We start from the raw sequence: 24,806 nt of genomic DNA on the forward strand, positions 1-24,806 counted from the left end.
AAGTTTGTTAATTTTGTTGATATTTCCAAAGAGCTTTTGGTTTTATTGATTTTTCTCTATTGTTTTTCTATTTTTAATTTTAGTAATTTCTGCTGTAATTTCATCTTTCCTTCAGTTTTCTTCCTTTGGGCTTAGTTTGCTCTTGTTCCCTATTAAGGTGGAAGATTAGGTTTCTGATGTGAGATCTCTGTTCTCATTTAATATAAGTGTTTATAGCTATGCTTTCCCTCTAAGCACTGCTTTAGTTGTATCTTCTCAATGTCTTCTTGACATTTTTTGCTCCCTTGGGATTTTGTCACTTTCTCTCCAGTTTTCCCCCTGTCTTTAATGCTCCTTTGTGACCCCCTTTTCTGCCTGGTCCTGTCTGAAAATATCCAGAGAACTTTGCTATAGCACCTATACTAAGTGCCTGCCCTTGTTTCATCTCACTAAACCCCACAGCAGCTCTGTGGGGCAAGTGGTGTCATCATCTCCATTTTCTACCTCAAGCAACTCAAGTGCAGAAAGCTGAAGCAATTTGCCAAGTTCTCTTGCTAGTATACATCAGTTCTGACGTTTGGTCTTTTCTCATGCTGTATGCTTTCTCCATGGGTGATTTTTATTTATCATAGTGCTATTTATGTATGGATGATACCCAAATATTTATCACTAGACTAGACCTCTCTGCTGAGCTTCCAAACTGAAACTCAGTCACCTACTAGATATCTCCACCTATTTGTCTTAAAAACCTGACCCAATCACAGCTCCGTCCTCCTCACTGTCCACCACCTTTTCTCCAAACCTACTTCTCTCTTCTACCTTTTACCTTGATTAATGGTGCCACCACTCACTGCTCTCTCAGCTCTGCCCCCAGATGCCAGTTCTCACCACCTTTCTACCATAGCTTGAAAATTTGCTCTGTTCCTGCCCTGGTTCCTCTCCATGTGGTCCTTTCTTCTTACTGACATGCCTTCTATCACTTCACCATCTGGCCAATCCCAGCCCTCTGTGAAATCTTTCCTGAAGGCCCCAGATGGACCTAGATGCCCCACCAGTTCTTCTCCTGACTGGTTTATGGCGTTACCACAGCACTTACCAGGTGGGATGTAATGCATCCTTTCCCCTGCGTGTCTGTCCTCCAATGTGGGAGCTTCTATTGGGTAAGCACTGACTTTGCATAGTCTCTAGAGGATGTTTATAAATGCTTGTAAAGTATGAATGATTCTGAGGTGGAAGAATATAGTTCGCAGTTTGGGGAAAACCATTCGAGACCTGAGGATCAGTGTGGAGTCATTGCCCCAGGCCTATCCCATACCTTCACACTGAACTTTATGCTCTTCCACCTGCCTGTCTCCTGTGCATCTTTCAGGTTCCTGCTCCCACACCACCTCCTTAGGGAAGTTGTTCCTGATCCCAGGAGTGATCAAGTTCCTGCAGACCTCTCTTTTGCAGCACTGCTGTGAAGTAATTGATTAAATATTTGTGAAGTTATCTTGTCATGTCTGTCGCTCCACTTGATCCTAGGTTCCACGACAACAGAGCCCCTGCCTCTGGTCGCTCCTCTGCACAGTTGTTTGCTGGCTCCTCACCCAGAACTGTCCTTTAGAGGAAGCCCAATAGCTATTTCTTGGACCAATGAATAACAGTAGTTATGTGTTCCTCCTTTTTGATGTTTAACGCTTGCTCTCCATCTTTCGGTGGCCAGTTTGGTGATGAAGACACCTTAGCACGGCTGACAACATGTTCACTAAACATGGAAAGAGTGTGAGCTGAAGACCAACAGCTTTTTTGGAGACTTTGGGATACAGAGCTTGTTAAGACACGTTCTCTTCCGGCTAGAGGCTCACACTCCAGTCTGCAGCTAAATAACGTAACACAAGCAAGGCTGAGTGAGGACCCTGCCTTCCGAGCACAAAGAGAGGCTCATTCTGGGGATGCAGGGATAAGTTTCAAACCAGACTCCATGTACCATTGCATTTTATAAATGTAGAACGGTCTATCACGATGCTGCACCCTTGAACTGATCACATGATCTCATGAGCATTTAATAGACTGATCAAACTCCCGGGCAGGCTTTCCCACGGTCATTGCTGTTAATGAACTTCCTGACATCTTTCTATGTTCTCTGTTAGCATTGATGCCTCTTCAGTTCCTCAGTAGGTTTGGGATTCCAAAGCACACACAAGAATAGCTGAGTATTTAATCGAGCCGGTTTGGAGGCACATGTACCTGGTGAACCCAGAGAGAAATCAGAACGTGGGCTGTCGCTGTCCTGGGCTTTGACTTGAAGTTCTGTCTGCCAGTAGACATATTCACTGCACACCCATTTCCTTCCATGGCTCATTATGCTTAATAATCGTCACTGGCCTCTGATGATGCCTTTGTGGTACAGGGCCTTTATTACCCTCCCTCGGTCACTCTAAGATTAGAAAAATGGGAGTCAGCACAACGGTTGCCTGGAGAAAATGGATCCCATGCTTCACTTTACCATATTATTTGTCTACTTTGGTTATGAAAATAATTGGATGTTGCTTATTTCTCCACTTTTTTGTGTGTTCTGTGTCCTTCCTTAGCAAAGAAGGAACAGGATGAAAGACATTTGATCACCTATAGTGAAGAAAGTACCCTCACCCCTTGGGGTGGGTGTGATGTCTCTGATGAAAGGAGACCCCATTATACTCCATTGTAATGACCATTAATAGTTATTTAAACTACTATCTTGGTAACAGGATTCCTATGCTTCTTGAAATAAAGAATCTATAATCGTTTTAACTTTGATGGGTGAAAGGACCCTCCAAGTTTCCTAGTTACTGTCAGCTCTTGCTGCTTCGTGAGACCATGCGCACCAGGGCCTGAGTGGCATGCAAGCCTCTGGGAGCAGCCCTCTGTCCTGGCGGGCCAGGTGGCAGCCAGCCTGGGGCTTGTGTCCCAGCCTCACCTTACTGCTGTGTGAAGTGGTGGACATTACGTTGTTCCCTGATTCCTTCTGTCTCCAGTTTCTTCATTGAGACACAGGAATAATGACACCAGTTCTGCAAGGTGGTGAGGATTTCGTGAGTTAATGCAGACACTGAATAAATGTTAATAGCGTTCTCCTCCTCTCTTCTCCCTCTCGGTACTTATAAAAGAAATCACATATTATTATGACCAGTATATTAGGTGTTGGCAGTACTTCAGTTAAAACAATAAAGATATGCTGTGACTGTGTGTGTGTGTGTGTTGGGGGGGTGTTAATTTCCATCTCCCCATCATCTTCCCTTGATTCTGCCTCCCTTGGGCTGCCTCGGCATCTTTCCCCTGGGCATAGGGTGATGTGTGAGCGAAGATGCTCAGAGTCGTGGTCCAGTAAGGAGAAACAGAATGGTTCCGGTTAGCCACTGAGTAGATCCACTGCCCCATTAAAAACCCAGTATTGACTATAATGATTGGATTTAGAATTAAATAATTTTTAAGTGAAATTTGATTGTTGTTATGTTGGGAGGGTGAAAGTGAACTTTATCATTTCAACTTTTTTTTGTATGTGTGTGTGCCGTTAAAACAGAGGAAAGCCATCCTTTCCCAGATGTTTTTTTTCTTTTTTACTAATTCTCTCAAACATCTGGTTCCTCTGCTAGGTGCTTCCTGGTTGATAGTTGGAGCCGTGAAGCAACATGCCGGAACAGAGCAATGATTACCGGGTGGCCGTGTTCGGGGCAGGTGGCGTCGGCAAGAGCTCCTTGGTGTTGAGGTTTGTGAAGGGCACGTTTCGGGAGAGCTACATCCCGACTGTGGAAGACACCTACCGGCAGGTCATCAGCTGCGACAAGAGCATCTGCACGCTGCAGATCACTGACACCACGGGCAGCCACCAGTTCCCCGCCATGCAGCGGCTGTCCATCTCCAAAGGGCACGCCTTCATCCTGGTCTACTCTATCACCAGCCGGCAGTCCCTGGAGGAGCTCAAACCCATCTACGAACAAATCTGCGAGATCAAAGGGGACGTGGAGAGCATCCCTATCATGCTGGTGGGCAACAAGTGTGACGAGAGCCCGAGCCGCGAGGTGGAGAGCAGTGAGGCCGAGGCCCTGGCCCGCAAGTGGAAGTGCGCCTTCATGGAGACCTCGGCCAAGCTCAACCATAACGTGAAGGAGCTCTTCCAGGAGCTGCTCAACCTGGAGAAGCGCAGGACCGTGAGCCTACAGATCGACGGGAAAAAGAGCAAGCAGCAGAAGAGGAAAGAAAAGCTCAAGGGCAAATGTGTGATCATGTGAAGGCCCTTCCCGCGGGAGGAGCACTCGCCTGTCCCTGTCGCCTCACTTTCCCCCTCCCGCGTGACACCCACAGTCGTCAGGGTAGCATGTAAGATGCCCACGTGTTAAATATTGCATTTTGACCAAGACGTGCCCTATTGTCCTTAAGAGGGTATTTCACACCACCAACAATAAGCACCCCCTCTCCAGAATCAGGGAACCTCCCAGACGGTTAAAATGAAAACCAACATGCTTGGCATCGGCATCACAGGGAGCCGAGAGAGGCGCCAGCAACTTCTGAAGGCCTCGTTTGCCATCAGAAGGCAGTGGGGCTCGTACCCACAGCAGTAGCGTGTGCTGAGAGGAGTAACTGTTGTCTGCATGCATGTGAGAGCATGTTCACCTGGAGCTGCAGGCCCCACCCCCAGACCAGGTGTTTCCCTGGGTCAGAGCCACTGACATCCTTGGGGGAGGGGAGGGGTGGGAGGAGGTGAGAAGGCCAGGCCAAAGTTGGTCGACTCTATGGTTCTTTAACTGAATTAAGAATAAAAGAGCACCGCCTCCCCCAGCGGATGTCCACTGTCTATTCCAAGCTGACGTGAGCCTTGCTACCCTGAGGGGTGTCCTCACCTGCCAGACCTACTTAGCAGGCGTCGTTTTAAGCTTTTAGAGTATGTATTTCCACGTACAGTGATGAGTTCGCGAAGAGTGTGCTCCTGTCAGAAGTTCTTCAGTGTTTGACTGAGGATATTGTGACATGACGAAAGCATCGCAATAACGCTCCCTGTGTCATACGTCGAGAGTTTTAGAAATGTGAAGTTTCCTCCCATTGACCCATGAGGGGGTATAACTTCCTCCAGCCCTCAGATTTTAAAGAAAAGCAATTAAAGTAGCTGTTTTTAGACAATTTCTTTTCCCCTCCAAGATGGTTTTCTTCTTTTAAATAACTCGATCTGTATCCAGTTGGGTAACAGCCAACTAAGGCCATCTGAAGACCAGAAGCACATCCATTTTTCTAAGTGACATGAACTTGTCTCTGCCATACTTTGCACCTTAATGAAATACTTTGAGACAGAAGTGGTCCATGGTGTTTTTGATGACCTGACTCTGACAGAGCATATTCCTGGAAATGTGATCAGGCCATATTAGATTAACTTGCATGTTCCATTATAAATGCAACATTTTATATTGGACTCCATTATCAATGTTCCATTATGAATGTCTTTTAAGAGCTGTTCAGTGCAGTGTTCACTCTGGAAACAATTATCTTTTCCTCCTAATGACCTTGCGTGCGTTCTTAATCCTTGAAACCAAATTACGGCCGCCGCTGGTTCCTGCATGCTGGCATGGAGACGGGACGGTGGCTGGAGACAGGCATCGGCTTAATTGCTCTGCCATCGCTTCCCGAAAAGTCCCACTGACGGAGCCTGTGACTCTCCTGTTTGTTCCAGTCGGCGTGGCCCATGCTGGCTCTGACTCCGGAATCCGCCTTTCTGCGATCCTTGCTGTCGCCTGCCTGGCAGGCGGAGGATGCTGCAGTGCCGCCCCCCGGGCTGGCACAGGGGACCTTCCTGGCTGCTGGGCAGCGGTGCCAGCCTGGGCAGAGTTGTCAAGTTGGGGACGTTTGCACACCACACTCCCGTTTGGGTCTTCTCCTCTCTCCTGCACCTCCTGTGTCTTTGCTGCCCAGCTCCATACTCTCAACATATCCTAGATTAACCGTTTCTGGTGAAATTTCCTTGCTTTTGTCTCATCCTCTCAGCTCTAGTAGTAACTTGCCCTGGTGATGTATTTAGCGTGTGGGAGGCACCTTGGAGAACCAACAGCCCCACCGTCTCCCACCACCTTGGCCTCCTAGAACTAAACCTGAGAAGGAAGGGTGTGCAGGTGGCCTGGGCACAGCAGAGGGAGCCCAGAACGCCTGGGCCAGACCTGAAGCCGTCTCGAGCCCTAAGGGACCCACCCTCCAGCAAGCTCCTTTGTTCCAAGTGGCTGTTCCACAGCCTTCACAACAAGATCTAATTGGCAAATTTTCTAGAACATTTGTCTTTCAACTTGTCTCTATTTTTTTTCTATTTCTATTCGCAGAGAGATTTTATGATTTGTAATTTGGACGTGGGTTAAGTGAAAGAAGAAACAGGACTTCATGGCCAAAGTGGGGTTTCGAGGTTTGGGGTGAGTTCTTTGCTAGTAGTAAGATGTGATGCCTGCTGTGGGCTGTACTGTCCGTAGGGCTCCTAAGAGGAGTCTCTCTGCTGACCAGTCCTACTGGCACAAGTCAGGCTTCTTGCAGCCCGCTCAAGTCCTGTCTGTGATTTTAAGTGTTTAGAACTTCGTCCACATGAGAAGCTTGTAGCTATTGAAGGTCGGATCTCATTCAGGACAGATTCTGTTCCTTTGTTTCTTGCCGAGTTTGTCAGAAGGCTCTTGACACACCAATCCTGGGTCTTTGTTCTGCTGTCATTTTCTATGAACTGTACTGAGGGTATTGATGATTATGTCAACATCAGCTTGTAGGAGCTCCCCAGTCGTCTCAGGGCTTGAGGAGTTACCTCCCCCGAATCCGTGTTTTGAGTATCCATGTGACCCCATCCCTGAATATGTAGTTGTGGTTCTTGAGGACATGTCCCACCTTGCATATGGGCGCAGTTCTGGACCCAGCCACAGTAAGTCACAAGACTCAAAATATTGCTTTGATGATGGCTCTCTGGGGATGAGCATGGGGCTCCATGAGCTCCGTCTGTCCCGCCAGTCCCTCCTCCATCTGGTGACAAGCCATGGGCGTGCCCTGGGCATGCATGCAATACAGTAAGACCAACACAAGAGCAATATTGAATTGTTCATTAGATCTAAAATTATATATATTATATATATCATTTATATTCCTGCATTTTTGAAGTATAAAGTAGTACATTGTACATATCTGTAAGCTAGTATATTTGTTTCACCATTTGTAATATTTAAGAAATGCTCATTCTTTATAGAACAAAAAATGTAATAAATATTAAAAATAATTGCTCTGTGATACTTAATTTTTTTCAAAATTTGTAATGCGTTGCTCCTACATAAGCTGTCTGGAAATATCCGTAGCTAATGGGACACGTGTAAACCCTTGAAGCCCCGTCCTGGAACCCAGCACCCCACAAAGACGTGTGCATAGAGTATTTACAGAGCATGACTTTTATACGTGTGGGATATCAATGTGTATATTTATATTTAAGGTGTATTTATTGTTATAACTCTATTATCATATTTTATCTACTCGACAGTTATAAAAGTCACCCTTGCATACAAGTTTCTAGTTAGTGGTGATGTTCTGAATATAACGAAACATATTCAAATAAAGCTTCAGTTCTGACCCCCTGGCTGGAAGGTGGTGGTCCTTATTCTTCAGGGTGTGGAGCGTGTGTGATGGGCTTGACCTGGTTCTCCTGCAGCTGCTTCCCTGTGCTATCCACCGCAGAGGCACCTTCCAGGCTTGGCGTGGTCTGGGATGGGCGACAGCAGCTGCCCTGGGGTGTTCCAAGGAAGTCATCCCATCTGGTCCCCGTCACTGGGCTGAGGATGCTCCCGGCGGGGTAAGGCGAAAGGGAAGGAGCAGCGGTGAGGCCCTCCTTGGCTCAGAATAGGAGTGAAGTGACGAAAAACAACTTCCTCATCCATCTCCCCCTCTCCGCTCGCCTCCTCACCAGGGCCCGGCTATGAAGTGGCCGATCGAGCAGCCCCAGTCGGTGTCCTTGGGCACAGTCTCTGCCTGATGCCCTCGGGCCATACTCCTTCTGGCACTAGCTACAATAGAAAGCTGACTTTTGGTAACACAGGGAAAACAACTCAATAACTATAAACAAGATAAAGTCCTTCCTCTACCACTGAATAGCTAGGTGACCGTGGGCAGGTTCCTAACCTCGCTGTGCTGCTGCAAAGTGGGAAGTAACGTGCTGCGTGGGTGGCCCTGAGGACTAAGTTAATGATGAGCACAAAGCACTCAGCTGTCTGGTCCCATATCGAGCTTGCAATGGAAACAAAAACCCTCCAACTTGTAGGTCTCTGGAAGGTCTGAGGCAGTGTGAAAATTACTCTGTGCAGATGCAACCACCAACCAGAAACTTTCCATTTCTTTAGGCCTCTTCAACAGCTTCTGATCTTGATCTCAGCAGGCCCTTCCTTATTCAGGAGCTTCTCCGTTTATGGAGATAATCACAATCAGCAGGCCCCATTAGGCCCCATAAAGGACATCCCATCAGGCACTTACCAAGCTTTAATGAGTGAATAAAGGTCAGTAGGGCTGGGTGGGGCCTGGGAACCTGCATTTCCAGTAAGCTCCCAGGTGATGTTGTTGCTACTGGTCCACGGACCACACTTTGCATAGCGAGGCTGTAATCTACTTGTACTCCAATTTGGCTGCACAATGGAATCACCTAGAGGAGTTTTAAAACCTAATAACACCTGGGCCCTACCCCAGAAATCATGATTTAGTAGGTCTGAAATGTGGCTTTGGCTTGGGGATGTGTAAAAGTTGCCAGGTATTTGAAACGTGGAATGAAGTTTGAGAGCCACCGCTGTTCACCAAGTTTAATGGGGAATGCCTGCCAGCTCCCTAAATCTCCCGGGGGGAGGTTGCTTGCTGAATTGAGTTGCCCTTTAATGAATATTTCCAGGCTGCAAATTGGTGAAATTGGTGGGGGGTCCTGGCTCCTCTGCAGAGCATCTTCAAGATTGGCAAGGAGGGCAAAGTGTTGTCGAAGCAAATAATCCATAATATGTAAGTCAAAATTGGGGTGAGTTTATTATAAGCCAGGTCTGAGGACTAACTGGGGGATTTCCTTCTCCAAGGAAGGGCACCAAAGAAGTGGGGTGTACAGAGTGGTTATATACCATCTTGGAACAAAGAGCATACATCACGTATGACAGGAATGTCTCTTATACTACTGTCACGAGATGCTTAGCGGGCACAGCAGGTCGGTAATTAATCTTTAGTTTCCAGGAAGAGATGCTTATCCTTAAGGAAATGCCGATAACGGGGGAGGCTACGTCCCTGTCTTTAGGGGCATCATTCTTGTCTTTGGGACACAGTAAATGTTTAAAACAGATGTACAATGCATGCTCAACAGGCCACGTCAGGCCCTCTTGGAAAAACAAGGTCAGGCGGAATTAGTTTTAACCCAAATGGCTTCCTCATATACTCCACTATATCCTATTGTCTGTCATTTATTCATCAGTAGAATCTAGGCATAGGGCTCCCACCCCGCGGCACCACCTAGAGGAGCTCCATCAGCTCTGAGCATGAGGCGAACTCGCTGGTCTTGGGTCTGAGCGCCAGGCTATCCAGAGTGTCCCATCCTTGCCTGGCCCAATCCTGGCGTGGCACACACTCTGTTCTTGACAGCTCCTGAAGTTCCCTTGATACCAAAGACCCATGGACCCCTTACCTGTCATGCGTTGGCTCTGACTAGCTCTTGCCTTGGATACCATGAATTGACTCAGTGGTCAGAGCTTCCTACATTCAGCACGCAGTAGCTACTGCCACAGCTGTGTCCACAGCATCAACTTAAAAAGCAAATTTGCCTGTTATTTTACTCTCAAAACAAGTTTATTTGGGAAGAGCCAAAAGAATTGCAATTCGGAGTGTGCATGCTATGTTGAACCACAGACAAATCGAGCAGACAAAGGAGGGGAGCTGCTTTTGTAGAGAAAAGGGGGGAGTAGGGAGGGGCTGTTCTAAAGGAAAGCCCATTGGAGGAAAGCAACCGTTTAGGGTGGGCAATGCTTCTCATTGGCTGGGCTGTTGCCACGTGGGGAGAGAAATCTTCCTTTATTAAAGTAATTGCACTTGCTGTTGGAGTTGCAAGCGTAGGTCTCTTCTTATTTGGAGTAAGTGATGACGTAGGATGGGGTGAGAGCTCCTCCTACAGGCTTTCTGACTCCGATTTAGTTAAGGTTTCCGTTATTAATTTCCACGTCACTCCTTTGCTCCTGCTTCAGACTGGGGCATGGCCTCGTACGCCTTCCTATTTTCAAAGTTCTGGGTTGCTCTCAGTCACGTTCCCATTCCATTCCCCTTTCTCAACTAAAAGAAGCCTTTGCCCATCGCATTATGTCACAAGTCGTTGGTGTGCCCAGAGAGGCAATGCCTCAGATATTTTCATATAACCTCTATTGTCTTAATGATAACAGCTATCACTATTGATGTTGTTTTTATTGGTTTGCTCTTATAGCTCCACAGCTCCCTTTGCCTCAAGCAACATGAAGAGGGGGGGGCCTAGGTGTAGGAAAACTAAGGAAACCACCAACTTCCAGCTGAACTTCTCTAAGGAGGGAGATCTGGGGTGCGAGAAAAACCAAGTGGAGACAGGCCTCTCACAAGGAATGCAAGATGGAGGCCGTGCAGCTTCTTTATTGGGGCAACAAAGCAGATGTAGGTGTAAAGTAGATGTGACATGTGTGTTGCCTTCTTGTCAAAGTTAAGATTATCCTCTTCGCAGTCTGTCTGATCGCAAAGACGTATTAGCTTTCAAGAAGTACCTCTTGAAAGTACGAAGTGCCAAGTGCTCACTAGCACTCAGCATGTGCACACACTCAACCATGGTAATACAACAGCCCTCAGAGTTAGATACTGCACCGTATCCCCAATACCCCCATGTGACAGCCGCAGGGTATTAGGAACTCAGAGGAGGACGAGGAAATGGGCTTCCAGATGTCCTTGTCACTGTGAAACTGACAACACAATTATAACGTGGGTGTGTTAAAATGCACTGACTTGGATGTGCTGTTCCTCTGCTCAGAAATCCTTCCTTCTGTCTCCCTGGTCCATCCTTGGATATTAAAACATTTTCCTGTTTTGCAGTGGAATACTACTCAGCCATAAAAAAAGGATAAAATCATCCCGTTCACAACAACATGGATGGACCTTGAGGGTATTATGTTAAGTGAAATAAGCCAGACAGAGAAAGACAATCCCTGTATGACTCCACTTATATGTGGAAGTTAAACATGTGGACAAAGGGAACAGGTTAGTGGTTACCAGGGGAAAGGGGTGCAGGGAGTGGGCACAAAGGGTGAAGTGGTGCACCTACAATACGACTGAAAAATAATAATGTACAACTGAAATTTCACAACGTTGTAAACTATCATAATCTCAATAAGTAAAATAGAAAAAAAAACTTCCTATATTAAGGCTGCCATCCGATAACCTCCTCTATGAAGCATTCCCCAGTCATTCAAATCAAAACAATTCTCTCATTCTTCGGAATTCCTCCTGATTCCTGTTCTTCTGTGCTTTTCGGCTCTGATGACGTTTCATTATGCTGACGTGACTTTTGCGTGTGTCCTGATTTGTTCCGTCCCCATTAACCTGAAGTCAGTGCTGAAGGCTCTTTGGCAACCTGAACTGTCCTTTGGACCCATAAGTGCCCCATAAGCACTTGTAGAATGAGCAGCAACCCCACCTTAATGTTCAAGGTGGGATTCTGTGCAGTTCTGCAAACGTCTCCATTCTGCCCCGTCTGGGCACAAGTAGGGTTGCACCTCGGGTCCCTTAGCGGTCGAGTGGGATCTGACCATTTCTGGCTAAGGCACTGTGTGTGGAAGATACGCCTGTCGTTTCCAGACTGGAGCGTTTCATTGCCGACAAAAGGCCCTCCCCCAACATTTCTCCTTCCCGTCTCCCGCAGGAGCAACACTGTCCCGACAGGGGTTGCTCCGACGACCTGCGTCTCAGAGTGAGGACAAGGGTGAGAGGGGGGCAGAGGCCCCTGTGGATGTATAGCTCTCTAGAGATGGATTAAGCCGTTGAGATGTTCGGAGTCTTTGTTTGTTACGGCAGTGTAACCCCCCTACCCTGACTCGTTTGTAATCTCAAAGATTAGCATTTCCTTTTTGTCAAACTTTTCCTCTTAAAATAGCAAATAAGTAAATAAAATATACACAATACAAATAAACACAGTACTAGGAAGGATGAAATTCTTAGAACATGCCAGAATCGGACTTGTAAAGTGGTTTTTATATCCTCTTTGATAGATTATTAAAAAAAAACTCTCAAATTTAGGTTGGTTAGCGTCAATAAAAATGAATTCGACTACAGAAATGGTGCCACAAAGTCGGTGAGTCGGATGGCAGCTCTTCAGGCATGTTCAGGAGCATCTTGCTTTTGTCCCGTAAGTCAGTATGGTTCAAGTTGTGGCCCCTTGAGTAGCCTGTAGGCAGGTTCATAGTTTTCAAGGAAAAGACAGTGAAAGAGTTTTTTTTTAATCCTATAAATTTTACAAATGTGAAAAATAAAACTAATTGACTTTCACAGAGATCCCATTGGGTTCTCACCAGCTGAGTTCTCAGCAGCCGTTCCGGAGGCCCCGGGCCTTTAGTCATGTCATCCGGGCTGGTGCTCTATTAACGTTGTGCACTTCATCTTGGCTAGCGTAGTTTCAAGCTTGTGGGATATACTTTCTTGTGTTTGTTAAATTGCATTTTTTCCTTTGTATGTCTAACTCATGATTTAATGAAGCATAAAAGTAGAGAGAAAATAGTAGCAAAATACTAAACTCAGAGTGTCGTTAGGCACGAATCTGTCAGTATGAAAATTTTCTAGGAAAAGAATCTCTCTTCCAACCAAAAGAAATGTGTTTAGGAAATAAGACAAAATATCTGATGATTCGATCAATATTATGAGTTGAACTCCTCAGGCCAATGAGTTGTTTTTTCAGAAAGTTTATTCATTCATCAAACTCTCACCATCATTAGTAAAACAATCATGATCCCGGTTTTTTTTTAACAGAACAAACGCAAAAATAATGGTTTTAAGTGTAAAGTTAACGAATCATTGTTAAAGAAATGGAATAAACCAAAAATTGCTTTTTTTGCAGCAGAAAGAGACACAAGTCATACGATCACAGAAAAGTGTGTAAAGCCAGACTCGAAGTTTATCACAGATGTTCTCAGAGAGAAAGCGCAACTGCTTTTCGGTTCAAATTCCTTTATTTATTGTTGGGTGTCATGTAATGTTACCAGCCTGCCCTGTGGAAGAGCGGGGACCAGCACATTAGAGGGCCTGCTGATGCTGTTCCAGCCTTGAGTCAGTCCACGACACACCAGTGGGCTATGGGAGGGGTCACCAGAGTCCACACTCGACGGGAAGATGTTCTGTTGTCGTCATCAACTTGTGTCTGTTTTGTAAGAGGTGATATGCTCTGCAGAAGGTAAAGGGGGTCGGTCCCAGTGGGGACTAACTGTGACCCCCACGGAAAGGGGGCGGTTTCACTTGAATGCCAAGTCGTGTATGCTTTACTGTCCAGAGAAGTTGGTGGTTAACAATAAGCCTCCGGCTCTTGATCTGTGGTTCAAAGAAACGGTGAAAATTGTGAATATAATCCAACCGGGGCCGCCAGCATCTCGTCAGTCTTCTACGTGTAGGAAATGTGGAGGGGCGAGGCACTTAGCAAGCGGCTTTTCAGCCCTGAGTATGTTGGCTTACCAAGTTTTTGACGTTAAAGATGAGTTATACTATCTCCTTTTTGATAGTGATAATGTCAGTAGCATGACCAACTGATATATTTTTAGAACACATTGAGTACCTCAACGGGCTTGAACCCATGACTTCAGGCCAAGAAATTATGGTTTTTTTGCATTAAGGGTAGTGCATTATGTGAGCTTATCTGACTGAATATAACAGCAAGATCTCAAATATTTAAACAACATAGACTTTTTTCTTTGCATATGAAAGGGATTCAGATTTCATGAACTCACAAGGGATCCACATTCATTAGATGATTCGGATCCCCCTTCTCCAGGCTGTGGGACATATCCCAATGGCCCACATTGGCTGCTGGAGCTCCAGCTATCAAGTCCTCTGCAGGCTGTCAATAAGAGGATGGGCGCAAAGGAAAGCATGTGTACTCCACAGCACTTCTGTGGACCCTCATTGAGCAGAACTTATTCACAGAGCTGCTGCTACATGCTAGGGAGACTTGAAGAGCCTGTCTTTTTATCTTGGAGGGAATGTGCTTATACAGACGTGGGGGCTCTGTTCTTAACAAGGGGAAAAGGGGTATTGAGAGGCAAGAGACTCTTTGAAAATGCAGGTTTTATTGTTATTCAGGCATGATGAGACCCACAGATCCGGAGAGGACTGCTGTTGAAAAGATGGTTTGTTATACTTACAGATCCTAAGAGGGGAGCATGCCGGGCCATGCCATGGCGGGCAGGCACATGAGGAAGCACCAGGAGGCAGAGGGAGAGAGGAGAAATATGGTAAGAGCCTTTGTTGTGGTTTCTTGGGGAAGGAATAGGCAAGGAAGGGTGAGAAGATTTAGGATTGGGGGGTGTGAGTGATTTCAGTGAGCTCTGGGCCTTCGGGGCTGTCCTTGTGGCTGTCCTTGTTTTTCGGGTATCTGGCCCTGGGTGGATTAGGGCAGAGGGATGGTGACCTGAGTGTGACAGCGATAGAGGAGGCGGTGGGGTCCAGGCTCTGCACTGGTTGGTTTGCACATGAAAGGCTTGCTCCTGGGCCAGTCCCTTCTTTCTCTAGGGATTATCTAGCCCTGGGTTGGTGGTGGGGTGGTGGGGGGGTGTGGGGGCAGTCCCTCCAGGGTCAACAAGGCCCCAGATGTCAAAGCTCAGATTACAGAAATTAAAAGACAAGGTTCCCACATTGGCGATCTCTGCCACGCATAGGATATCAAGATTTCATGAGAAGGTAAAATGGCTTAATCATCAACATTTTCCCAATATTTTATGTTTTTCTGAGTTTGTTAAAGAAATGTCTTAGTATGAATAATTTAAAACCATATCCCAATGCTGAAAAAAACCCATGAGGAAGCTCTTTCTAAAGCCAAATGAAGTAAGCAACTAGATTCAGAGTCCATTTGCCACCATCTTGCCACTGGAACCCGTAACCTCTGGCTTCTGTGTGCTCCTTCACCAAAATCTGATAAAGTGCTGAAAATGGAGGCCACTGAGAAACATCTCGCATTTCTGCGTCCATTTTCAACCTCAGTACTTAGGCCTTAGGACTGTCCACCGGAGTAATCAACCGCTTTCCCTCACCCATAGTGAGCGATTACTATGTTGAGTTAGGATTCTCTAACTTGGGGGAAATAGATGACCAATAAGGGATACTGACTATGCAATGAAATCCATTGCCTGAGCAAGGCGTCTGTTGTCAGGTCAGATTGAACAAACCATGTGGAGAGATTAGGGGACATGGTGGTCCCCTGGGGATGCTGCTTCCCCAACAAATAGGGATTTTCCTTGTGGGGTCTGTTCAGTTGTGCTGTTGTCAAGGGGCATGTGTTTCTCTTGACCACGCAGGGCATTCAGGTCCCCAGTCCTCTGTTTAGGGATCCCTGTAAGTGTCCAGAACCATTGGGTGGCAAGTCTTAAATGGCACGGTGTGGAGGATGGTAGTAGCATGTCCACACCCAAGGACCCTCACCCTTACGACTCTTCTAATGGTCCCCTTGGTGCCTTGCAGTCAGTGGTGTGCTGGGGCCACCTCTTACTGAGCCACCAGAGCCAACTGGGCCACTTCTTTCTGACTCCGGGTTAAATGAGTTGAAACGGGCCATGGCAGGAACATGCACTCCTTGCCAACTCTACAAATCAGGGCTTTCTTTCCTTCTTTTCTTTTTTCTTTCCTGGAGAGCTGGTTGTTAGGCATTTACAGGACACCACTGCTTGCATGGATGAAGTGTTTTCTTTCTTTTCTCTCTCAGACTGTTCTCCGAGCGCTTCCTCCTCTCCTGGTTCGTTGTCATCCACCTTCATCCTCCCTTCACCCAGAACCTGCGTCACTGGTCTCCCAGCTCGTCAGTTCCCAGTTTATGGTTAAATTCATCATGAGCAATTGCCCTCTAAGATTTTTTAAAAATTATAACACTGAGTGCCGGCAGCAGTGTGGTGAGAAGTGGTGCGGCATTTTGGAAACATTTTTGGAATTGTTAAAAAAACTATAACATGTGTTATGACCCAGTTGACCTAACATTCCACTTTAGGCACTGCTGAAGCGAGTGTTTTTTTGAGGAAGATTAGCCCTGAGCTAACATCTGCTGCCAAGCCTCCTCGTTTTTGCTGAGGAAGACTGGCCCTGAGCTAACATCCATGCCCATCTTCCTGTACTTTATATGTGGGATGCCTGCCACAGCACGGCTTGCCAAGCAGTGCCATGTCCGCACCTGGGATCCAAACCGGTGAACCGCGGGCCGCCAAATGGGAACGTGCGCACTTAACTGCTGCACCACCGGGCTAGCCCCTGAAATGAATTTGAAATGTAAAAGAAACAATCTTTCACCCAGAGATGTCCTTTCCAGACTTACATCGTAGAAGATGGGAAAAAACCGAAAGTCAGATACAACCCCACGCGAGGCGTGAGCTGCTGGGGGTGAGAAGTGATTTTCGGAGCAGTTGGCAGAGGCACCGTCAGTGACTTAATTATCAAAGAACATAACATTTAAACTGAGTTCACCGGGGCCGTCCCCATGGCCAAGTGGTTAAGGTCACGCACTCCACTTCGGTGGCCTGTGGTCCACCAGTTGAGGTCCTGGGCGTGGACCTATATACCACTCATCAGGCCATGATGGGGTGGCATCCCACATAGAGGAACTGGAGGGACCTACAACTACAATATACAACTATGTACCGGGACTTTGGGGAGAAAAAAAAGAGCAAGATTGGCAACAGATGTTAGCTCAGGGCCAATCTTCCTCAAAAAAAAAAAAAAGCAAAACAAAACAGGAAAAAGAAAATTAGTTCCTTTAAAAAAAATCTAGTTCACTAAGTCAAGGAAGTGTGCCTTATATACTTTGGAAAAATGTGTTTTAATGGGAAAGTTTTTCTGGTTAGTGCTCAATTAAGCCAGGAAATTAAATTACCCAGAACACTCGATTAATTGAAGACTCCCTTAATTGAGATTTTTTACAATCACGTTTAAAACAAGAAGCTTTGTGGTGTCTCTGGAGTAGGGCTGTTTCTCGGGGTGGTTGGTGTGGCTAGAAAATAACAAGGTCAGGGCCCCGCTCTGGAAGGGTGGCTGCCCTCCTGCCCTTGGTGGTGACCGGGGACAAACAGACATGCTGATGTCCTCAGCTGTAATGGGAGCAATATCTGTAAAGATGACATGAGACCCCAGAGGTAGAAGACCTGGCCCAGCGTTGTCACACAGCAAAGACTCAGAACGTGGGGCCGGCTCCGTGGCCGAGTGGTTAAGTTCACGCGCTCCACTGCAGTGGCCCAGGGTTCGGATCCTGGGCGCAGACATGGCACCGCTTGTCAGGCTACGCTGAGGCGGCGTCCCTCATCCCACAACTAGAAGGACCTGCAACTAAGATATACAACTATGTACATGGCGGGGGGTGGGGGGGTGTTTGGGGAGATAAAGCAGAAAAAACAAAGAAAAAAGATTGGCATCAGTTTAGCCCAATCCTTAAAAAAAAAAAAAGGACTCAGAACGTCACAGTAGTGACTGTCTCCATGAGCGAGGGGTGTCGGCAGGCAGGGCGCCGGGCCAGCCTCTCCGTGTCTGGTTTCAGCCCTGAGTCTTACTCCTCTGCCTCTCTTTCCTTTTCGAATTGTGAGGCCGTGCCTGCTGCTAGTCAGCCAGAACTGAACCCAGATATGCAGTCATCGGCACTGCCTTTGCTTCTCGTTACATTTTCATGGCCTCCTTCCACACTCTTCCCTCTTTTGAAATCCACGGTTGCTTTCATTCACACTCGACTCGAAATAGCTGCTTTCAGGAAGTGCTAAATATAGGTCATCTGGAAGAGCCCGTTGGATCGTTTCATCCTCCCTCCACAGGGCCCCTCCATCTGAGTTCTTCCAGAGGATGGATTGCAGGGGCTCCTGCTCCCTTGTCCTGCTGGAGACCCCAGGGGCGCCCCCTGATGTCTCTGCCTTCTCCTCCAGCTGCAAGGCCGACCCGAGACGGTGGAGGCAGTGGCCCCTTGCTGTGGGTCAAAGTCTCTGTGATAGGTTCCTCCCGGCTCCACACAGCATCAGAGAGGGCTGTGACAGTCCTGCGTCCTCTCCTGAGGCCTCTGGTTGGTCTCGTATAACGGAAACCCCAGTGACAGCTGCCTCAACAGGCTCTTCCTCTGGGTCATCAGGCAGTCGGAAGGGAAGCATTGCAGGGACCTCAGAGTTCTCCAGGCGTCTCCATCTTGGTTACTCACAAGAAGGCTGCTGTGGCACCGTAGCCGCCCCATATCCCAGGCAGTAAGCAAGAGGAAAGGTGAGGGAAGGTGAGCGTGCTGACTCAGCTCCCCTTTAAAGGAGCTTTCCAGAAGTCCTGCCTCCTAACCTGGGCTTATGTTTCATGTCTTCTGTGGCCACCCCTTCATGGGGGAAGTGAGAGGGTGCCTGGTAGAGCTGGGCACATTGCCACCCACAGTGAAGTTGGTATTCTGGCGGGAAAGGAGAGGCACACCGGCTTTGTCCCTTTGTATCCACATTGTTCCCCTGCACAACTGTGTCTATCAGATGAACAGCTGGGGCAACTAAAGGGGATTGCACTATAGACAGTGTCCCCATCCCTGGCCCAGTTCTGTTACGGGTGTTGTCAGATGTCTCCACCAACAATTCAGGACCCCCGTTAAGGGAGCAGCCTGTGAACTTCACCCCAATACGTTCTCACCCTCAGCACTCACCCGGCAGCTCCCTGGTTCCCTCCCACACAGCACTTCTCTAACCGGAGGATAGTGGGGGACTGAAAGCAAACAGATTGGGGAGCCTCTGGGCAGGTCTACACTGTATTTTAATGTTACTTAATATGTAAAATGTAGAACTTGGTTGAATTCTTTCAGCTTATGGCTTTTGTGCGTCTTTAAAACATAAACACAATTTCACAGCAATTTTAAGCAAGACTATGCAATCAATTAAAATCAAATTAGCGTAATTAACTTACTGGGAAGCAGGTTTTTCCTCAGTGGCTGCTCTCAGATGAGGGCAGCACCGATGGCTCCCATTCCGCCACTGCAGGGTGCCCACGGCAGGTTGCACTGTGTCCCGGCTTCCGTCTCCCACCACATTTCTCTCCTGGAGTCATTGCAAAAATCATTACTTTAGAGTGTGCCAGATGCCATTTGGCCTCCATTCCTTTCTCACTGTTGAGAAATAAAGTTAATTTTCCTTGGTGCCAAGGGGATCATAGACATGAGTGAGGTTTCAAGGTGGGATGTCCTGTCAGGGGACCTTCCAACTATTGCCGGCTGTGACAACAATTAGCTCCTGTTATTTCCCTCTCCACTTTCCCATCACATTTTGCCCCTAGGTACCATCTGAAATAAGAAACTTCTTCAGAACATAACAAGCTTTGGGAAAGCAAAACTTCTGCATGTAAGGGTTTGATTAGAATCTCAGGCAGGTCCTATTGGCCACCGAGAATGGAGGTGAGGTGAGCGAAGGGAGAGAGCGGGTTCTTGCAGTAGCATATAAACGTCTCTCATATTTTTAAGAGATAAAACAGCTTAATCAGGTGTCCCCTTGGGCTTTAGTTTGTCGTCGTTGAGTATGGAGGCTTGCAGAGCACTGCAGTGAGAGCGATGGGGAAAGGATGACGTCTGTTCTCTCGTCTGGAGCAAAGACTTAGGAGGGCTGGGCACCCTGGGAAACCCAGCACCGGGTCAGGCAGACGAGTGCCCCAGCCTCTCGGTGGAAGTACGGTTTTATGATTCTGCTGTAGAATTTAACATCAGAATTTCCCGACTCCATTCCTTAAGAAACTAATGACCACATGCCATCCCAGCATTCTGTCTGGGTTGGGGGTCTCCACTAAAAAGAAATCGGGGAGGCAGGGGAAAGGCAGGTGGTATTTCAGAATCACTTGTATTTTTTTTTTTTGGTCACATTATATTGTTCTCTTTCTGATCCTGACAGGACATTCCATCTCTTCCCCCTCGAAGAAATGGGCCCTTGCTGAGGCCACTGGACCCATGGATGCCCCTAGGCCACAAGGCATTGTTGCTCTGCCCTGACAGCCCACCTTATGTACCTACGATTTAGAGCTGCTCTCACCATTGAACGTGACTTGAATGAATTTCCTCTTCTGGCCGCTCCTCTGCCCATTGGACTAAACCAGCTCTTTGCCCAGTGTCAGCAAAAGATCCTGGAAATAAGTCTGAAGTTAGTTCTGAAAATTGAACATCTCAACTGTATTAGTCAGTGTTGCATGGTGATGACAAACAGCCCCAGCATCTCTGTGCCTTAAAACAACAAAGGTTTATGTCTTATCCTGTCCCTTAGCCTGGACATTGCTTCTGGCAGGATCTAGGATGTTAATGTGGCCATGACTTAAATGCTGTGAATTCTGTGACAGAGGCAAAGAGAGCTCTGGAGGGTTTGAGACAGGCATGTAGGAGCTCTGGAATAAAGGTGACACACGTATCTCCACCCACAACTCATTGGCCAGAATTAGTCACATGTTGCCACCCAACCTTAAGGGAGCGAGTAAATATAGTTCTTCCATGTTCCTAGAAGGAAGAAGCCAGAGAGGGAGGAAAGAGCTGGCAAAGAGCGCTAACGACCACCCGCCAGTCCAGCATTCTAGCCGGGGTGAGGATCTCCTCTAAAAAAGCAGTGAAACCACGCTGGGAAACTGGAATCGCTCCTTCTCTTGGTAGATTCAGTCTTTACTGAGAATGTGCACTTACAAAGGAGGATGCAAAACCCTCTCTACTGTGGTGGGAAATGAGACCACGGACCCCCTGGAGAGGATGGTGTCTTCCTAGCCTATCTCACTTACCATTTTGCTCTAGATTGATTGGTCATTTTGTTCAAGTTGTCTTTAATTTTGCTCACCATCCACCTGGCTGTGGATTTAGACAGAGGCATAGAGTCATGCTTTCATCAGAGAAGCTTGTTGAAGGTTGTCCTGCTGAGCGAGGTTCTGGAGGCTGGAGTACCCCATGAGGTAGACAGAGGACAGGTATCTGAATTCCCTGTGAATGAAAGCACCAGCAAAGGTGGGAAAAGTGAGGTAGGTGATTTTAATGAGGCCCAAGGGAGCAGCCAATGCTGGAGCGGCATCCAAGGACTGTTAGTACTAGTGGAGAGTGGATTCCAGATATTGGAGGTTGTTGCCATGGCAATTTGTTGGAGGAAGGTGGGACCATCTTTAAGAAGAGGGTCTCTAGATCGTCTGAAGGGAAAGAGACATTTGCAGCCTCCAAGTTGTTTAATTCTGCAGGGAAACATAATTTTAGATGGCATTTGAAGTTATTTACATAACATCTGCTTTATTATGCACTATCGAGAGAAAAACATGAATGTCGTTGCAGCCATGGAAACCCTGGCAAAAGAAAACAATACTTGCACTTCTGCCTCTTCCTCCCCCACAACAACAACAAAAATAAAGTGAAAAATGGAAACTGGAAACTGATCAGATATAACCTACAGAGAAATGGAAATTTTTATTTAAAAAAGAGAATTGTACTGATGGCATGTTACGTTTGTGTAGAGTCTTTCTCTACAAGCCTCCAAACACAATGAAGCGTGGAAATAGTGTTCACACTCTTTGCACACGTAAGCTCCACCTACATGGAAAGGACAAATAAATGGATGCACCAAGATACCAAAATAATCTGCCCACTTTGGAAAATGACAGGATGAACTGATATCAGCATGAACTTGACTGAAAATTCTTATCGTTCCTATGAATTGTGTGGCATTGAATGTGATAGAAATTGATTAGTCCCTTGAGAAATATAATATATGCAATAAAAATGGCTAGTCATACATTTGTATTCCCATCCGTAACACAAGCCTGGAAGGTGGAAAGCCAGCTTGAGCTATGGTAGTTGGGAAGTTTCCATGGCAAGTGAAAAACACCTTGTGGCTTTATGGGCTTTTGTTTACATTACTCAGAATGAATAGCTATGCTTTCTATTTCCAAAAGTTAATAGTAAATAGAAAATAGTAAAGGAACAGCAACATGTCAGCAACATAGGAACCTCCAGAAAATGGAGGAGTTGTTTGTGAGCTTTGAATCTTCACCAAATTCTGTGGATTGAGCTAAGAAACAGGCAGCCAATGGCTTCTGTCCCATTCTATACTCGGTTTGGGTGGAGGAACCCAAGGGTTAAAGCAGATGACGTAAGGGTTACAGAGGAGAGGAAGGGGTCTTAGTCCAGGCTTCTGCGACCAGGGAGGACAGCGGACGGCGTAGGGTGACTGTGGCCCTGAGGTATAACCAGGGACTGAAGACTTACAAGTGGCCTGCAGGTCTGGACAACGTGAGCACTGATGAGGCCCAGCTTACAAAGATGGCTACCATCTAATCTTGTTTTCTCATAGGAACAATGATTTTCTTTCATTTTTTGAGAGCACCTTCCACCCCCAAGTTGGTCCTGTCTTGGAGCTAGGATCTGCTGAGTAGTGGGCCCTCCCCAGACCTCTGGCCACCTGCAGGAGGAAAGGGTAGCCCGGTCACAAAATCCAAGGAGATTTTATTCATGCTAAACTGTCCTGTCTGATGGGCTTCTCAGCCTCATTTCTGAAAGGGTGTCCTCAACAATCCTTATTTCAGAAGGAGGAAAGTCTTTTCTCTCTTTGTGTCTTTCCCATCTCTGCTCCAGTACTAGAGACCTTGTTAGAAGGGAGGGGAGAACCCTGTCAGGAGAGACTATGGACACAGATGATAACGCTATGCTTCAGGCATAGGCGTCAACTTGCACGCTAAACAGATATCTCTTCGTTCACATGTCTTGGGGTTTACACAGCCATACAGAAATTCCTTTGAGAAGAGTTGGTGCCAATACCTTACAGGGAGCATATATGTTTTTTAACATACGAAAGAATATGAAGTGAACTTGCCCAATGAACCATCAATTGCACTCTTGGGCATTTCTCCAGAGAAATGAAAATTTATTTTCATGCAGAAATTTGTACATGAAGGTTCATAGCAGCTTTATTTGTAATAGCTCAAAACTGGAAATTACCCAAATGTCCTTCGATGGGGGAGAGGTATGGTAGCTCTATGCCAGGGCATACTGTGCACTGGTGAAAATAAACAGACTATTGATATGCACAACAGCTTGGGTGGACCTTGGGAAAATTATGCTGAGTGAAGAAAGCCAATCTCAAAGGATATATACTGGATGATTGCTGTTTTGCTGCATTCATGAACTAACATAATTATGGAGGTGGAGGACAGATTGGTGGTTTCCGGGTGTTAGGAATGGGGTGGAGGGATAGTTGTGGCTATAAAGGGATGGCATGAGGGAGTCCTGTGCAGGTGGTTCATTTGTGCATCTTTATTGTTGTGGTGATCCCATGACTCTACACAGGGGATAACATGACGTAAAGCCACATACACACACATGAGTGTACATACAACTCCTGAAACCTGAGTAAGTTGTGTGGACTGTGCCAATGCTAACATCCTTGGTTTTGGTTTTGGTATTGTGCTATAGCTGTGAAGGATGAGGCAGCCTGGGTGAAGAGTGTAAAGGACACCCCAAGGGTTTCTTTGTAACTTCCTGTGAATTTATGATTTCTTCAAAATAAAAAAGTTAAAGCAAAAGCAATAGGTAGCTAAATAACCCAATTGCTGCTGCTTATTTGGTGCTGTATTCAACAGCTTTTTAAACTGTAAAAGGGGCAATATTTTAGAATGCACTCTTGAATGCATATCTCATCTGTATGTAACATTAAAAAGCTATGATAGAAAATTTAATAGGTATCTAATGTCAACCAATCACTGTTAGTGAAATTATTGGGGATCTACTCACTCTCCTCCGATAGGCTCAGGTTCAAAATGGAATAAAAACGGCTCCTGCTAGTACCAAGTGTACATTAAAATAAGAATACCAGGGCCCCGCCGCATGGCCATGGCCGAGTGGTTTAGTTCCCATGCTCTGCTTCAGCCGCCCAGGGTTTCACAGGTTCGGGTCTTGGGCACAGACATGGCACTGCTCGTCAATCCGTGCTGAGGTGGCATCCCACACGGCACAACCAGAGGCACTCACCACTAGAATATGCAACTGTGTACCTGGGGCTTTGGGGAGAAGAAGAAGAAGGGGGAAAAAAAAAGGGATTGGCAGCAGATGTTAGCTCAGGTGCCAGTCTTTAAAAAAAAAAAAGGATACCTATAATCCAAATAATTACAAATAGTTCAGAATGTAATGTGATGTGTTGTTGATCTGTTTCTTTTCTCATGTAAGTGTTTAACGCTACTCATTTTCTGCTAAGCACTGCTCTTGCTGCATCCCACAGATTTTGATATGTTGTATTGTGGTTTTCGTTCTGTTCAAAATATATTATTTATGCTTTTAAAAATTTCACAAGGATTGAAAAAGTCATTTACCAACTATGGTAGGCTAAATGATGCTCCCCCTCACTGCCTAATGTCCACATCCTAATTCCCAGAGTGCGTGAATGTTATTTCACATGGTAAAAGGGGCTTCGCAGATGTGATTAGGTGAAGGATCTTGAGATGGGAAACAATCCTGGATTATCCAAGTGGGCCCAGTGAAATCGCAAAGTCCTTATAAGAGAGAGGCGGGACGGTCACAAGAAGAATGGAGAGGTGGTGAGGGTAGCAGAGACTGGGGTGATGTGCATTGAAGGTGGAGGAAAGGACCAGGAGCCAAGGAATGCGGGAGGCTGTGGAAGGCA

General features: G+C 46.5%; 1 protein-coding gene and 1 long non-coding RNA gene across 5 annotated transcripts in view; both read left to right on the forward strand.

Annotated features, from left to right (window-relative positions):
• DIRAS2 (DIRAS family GTPase 2) overlaps window positions 1-7,573 on the forward strand; it is a 31,349-nt gene extending 23,776 nt beyond the window's left edge. For all 4 annotated transcript variants that reach the window (XM_070590377.1, XM_008507878.2, XM_008507877.2 and 1 more), the window contains one exon: window positions 3,594-7,573. In XM_070590377.1, coding sequence (XP_070446478.1) covers window positions 3,630-4,229 — 600 coding nt within the window. In that variant the 5' untranslated portion in view covers window positions 3,594-3,629 and the 3' untranslated portion in view covers window positions 4,230-7,573. The remainder of the gene's footprint in view (window positions 1-3,593) is intronic.
• A 6,786-nt stretch (window positions 7,574-14,359) lies between these two features.
• Window positions 14,360-24,472, forward strand: LOC139078666 (uncharacterized). Its single transcript, XR_011531687.1, has 2 exons — window positions 14,360-14,450; window positions 20,070-24,472. It is a non-coding gene; the product is annotated as an uncharacterized lncRNA (long non-coding RNA).
• The last annotated feature ends 334 nt before the right edge of the window (window positions 24,473-24,806 follow it).

The sequence above is a fragment of the Equus przewalskii genome, chromosome 22 (assembly GCF_037783145.1).
Source record: "Equus przewalskii isolate Varuska chromosome 22, EquPr2, whole genome shotgun sequence".
In the NCBI taxonomy this organism is placed as follows: Eukaryota; Metazoa; Chordata; class Mammalia; order Perissodactyla; family Equidae; genus Equus; species Equus przewalskii.